At 43.2% G+C, this 2317-nt stretch overlaps 1 protein-coding gene across 1 annotated transcript in view; it reads left to right on the plus strand.

Annotated features, from left to right (window-relative positions):
* Positions 1 to 1990: 1990 nt before the first annotated feature.
* Positions 1991 to 2317, plus strand: part of LOC308171302 (neuronal acetylcholine receptor subunit alpha-4-like) — a gene marked incomplete at both ends in the record, with an annotated part of 5088 nt that continues 4761 nt past the window's right edge. The window contains one exon of the mRNA XM_080546135.1: positions 1991 to 2043. Coding sequence (XP_080402261.1) covers positions 1991 to 2043 — 53 coding nt within the window. The remainder of the gene's footprint in view (positions 2044 to 2317) is intronic.

Genomic DNA, 2317 nt, shown 5'->3' on the forward strand with positions numbered 1-2317 from the left:
AAGAAATGAAAGTAATAATCAAATTATGTGGAATGTATATATTTTTTAATCTTGTTATATGTATTAAGATGTACAGTAGCATTAAACTAGAAGACATGTTTTGATGCTGCTTATGATTGCATTCCGTAGTCCCTCTCTGGTCCGTCTCATCAACATCATTTGTTTTGATGTAGCCAAGATCAATGGGAAATGCCTGTTTTTGTGGAAAAGCACATAACAGAGCTGAACATGGATTCTGGATGGACATACTGCATCTAATTTCCTCTGGATGTTCAAAGGGGAAAGTGAAATGTGTGGTTACTTTTCCCCAGAAATTGATGTTCTGAAGTCAATGTTGTGCTTGTATGAAAGATATGATTTTAATTCACTATGTTGGCTGATAAGGATAATGGAAGGAAGTTTAGACAGTAAAACTACATATGTTACCTATGGTTGCCAGCCAATGCCCTCTTACTACTGAGTCAACTCTCTTTATTTGTGACAACCAGACTAGTGCAGAACACAAGAGGCAGATGGAGAGTAAAACCCAAAGCTGGGTGTATTTATTGATTCCGGGGAATAGGGGCAGAGCTTCTATGAAGCAGGCAGATCAGGAGGGTCAGCAAGCAGGGCAGGCAGGTAGAGAGGGCAGGCAGGGCAGTGCAGGCAGAGAGGGCAGGCAAGTTCACTCCAAAGTGCTCTTCAGGTAGCTGCTCCCCTCTCACAGGTAGTAGAGGAAGTCATCCAGGTTCATGTTGGGCTCTCTGTGGATGCTCTGTCCCACCAGGAAAGCAAGCTTGTGGGCGAGGAGGGGCACGCACACATGCAATGACATTTTTATCAAGTCACTGAACACTGAAGTCACTGATGCTGTGGGGATGCTAGAATTGTCCCCATTATGATAAAATCCACCACCCCCCCCTGATTTTCTTTTACAACTTGAGTACTGTGCATACTGTATAGCGACGGTAAGATGAAAGTCTGCCAACCAACAAAAGAAGTATATTGTTGTGACATTTCTATGGATAGGAGGGTTGAAGCTCATTTAATGGATAGTGGCAAGCACACAATAAGAATGTGACCTGCTACCCATTCTGAGTGAGAGTACGCAGGTGCCTGAGGCGGGGAATGTTTCTCCCTGGGTCTGAAGAGGAGAGAGAGAGAGAGAGAGAGAGAGAGAGAGAGAGAGAGAGAGAGAGAGAGAGAGAGAGAGAGAGAGAGAGAGAGAGAGAGAGAGAGAGAGAGAGAGAGAGAGAGAGAGAGAGAGAGAGAGAGAGAGAGAGAGAGAGAGAGAGAGAGAGAGAGAGAGAGAGAGAGAGAGAGAGAGAGAGAGAGAGAGAGAGAGAGAGAGAGAGAGAGAGAGAGAGAGAGAGAGAGAGAGAGAGAGAGAGAGAGAGAGAGAGAGAGAGAGAGAGAGAGAGAGAGAGAGAGAGAGAGAGAGAGAGATAAAGGTAAATAATTAACTTCAGAATGCTGGCATTTCCACCCCGTTGGATGAGACAATGTAGTCTAATTAATGGTAATTTAATAGAACACCTGTTCAGCTGAGTGATACATAGTTAAAAGTCCCAGGCTGTTATACTGTATATCGGCACTCATGCCTCTTCTCCAATCAAATAACTTCGGAACTAACTGTTGTATAACATGATTTTTTTAAATATATAATTTGTGTCCTATGTCCTACCTTGATTATGATGAATATGCTTTATTAGAGTAGACCAACTTTCGAAGCCTACCTCATCATAACAAAATGCAATAAAGATCTGTCTCATTGTTCTTTTTCTCCAAGGACGAGAAAAATCAAATGATGACCACAAATGTCTGGGTGAAACAAGTGAGTATCTCTCCATTGGATCATTATGGATACTGTCGACGATAGCAGTTTTTGGGCAGCGATTTGGTGTCGAGGTGTCTGTTTGTTGCCATACTGTTACTGTTGGTTCTGCTCTTTCAGGAGTGGTACGACTACAAACTGAGGTGGAACCCTAGAGAATATGAAAACATCACGTCCATGAGGATCCCCTCACAGCTCATCTGGAGACCGGACATCGTTCTGTACAACAAGTACGTTTAGGTTTTCACCCCAAAGTGTCATTATTGATGCACTATAGCCCCCAACATCCAGGCTACCCACCACCCTCAAATACATGATAGTATATACATATCAGGGAAGGCTGGTGTGGTGGAGGTAGCTGATGCCTCAACCAGCCTCCCCTAATAGACATAAACTCCATCCAAATACCCTAAATACAGAATGCTGTACATATACATTCCATCCACATACTAACCATGGAGTTAAGATACTCCACCTCTCCATCTGCATACAATCTCACTCCAA

Source organism: Nansenia antarctica, assembly GCF_963989245.1.
Source record: "Nansenia antarctica genome assembly, chromosome: 15".
Lineage (NCBI taxonomy): Eukaryota > Metazoa > Chordata > Actinopteri > Argentiniformes > Microstomatidae > Nansenia > Nansenia antarctica.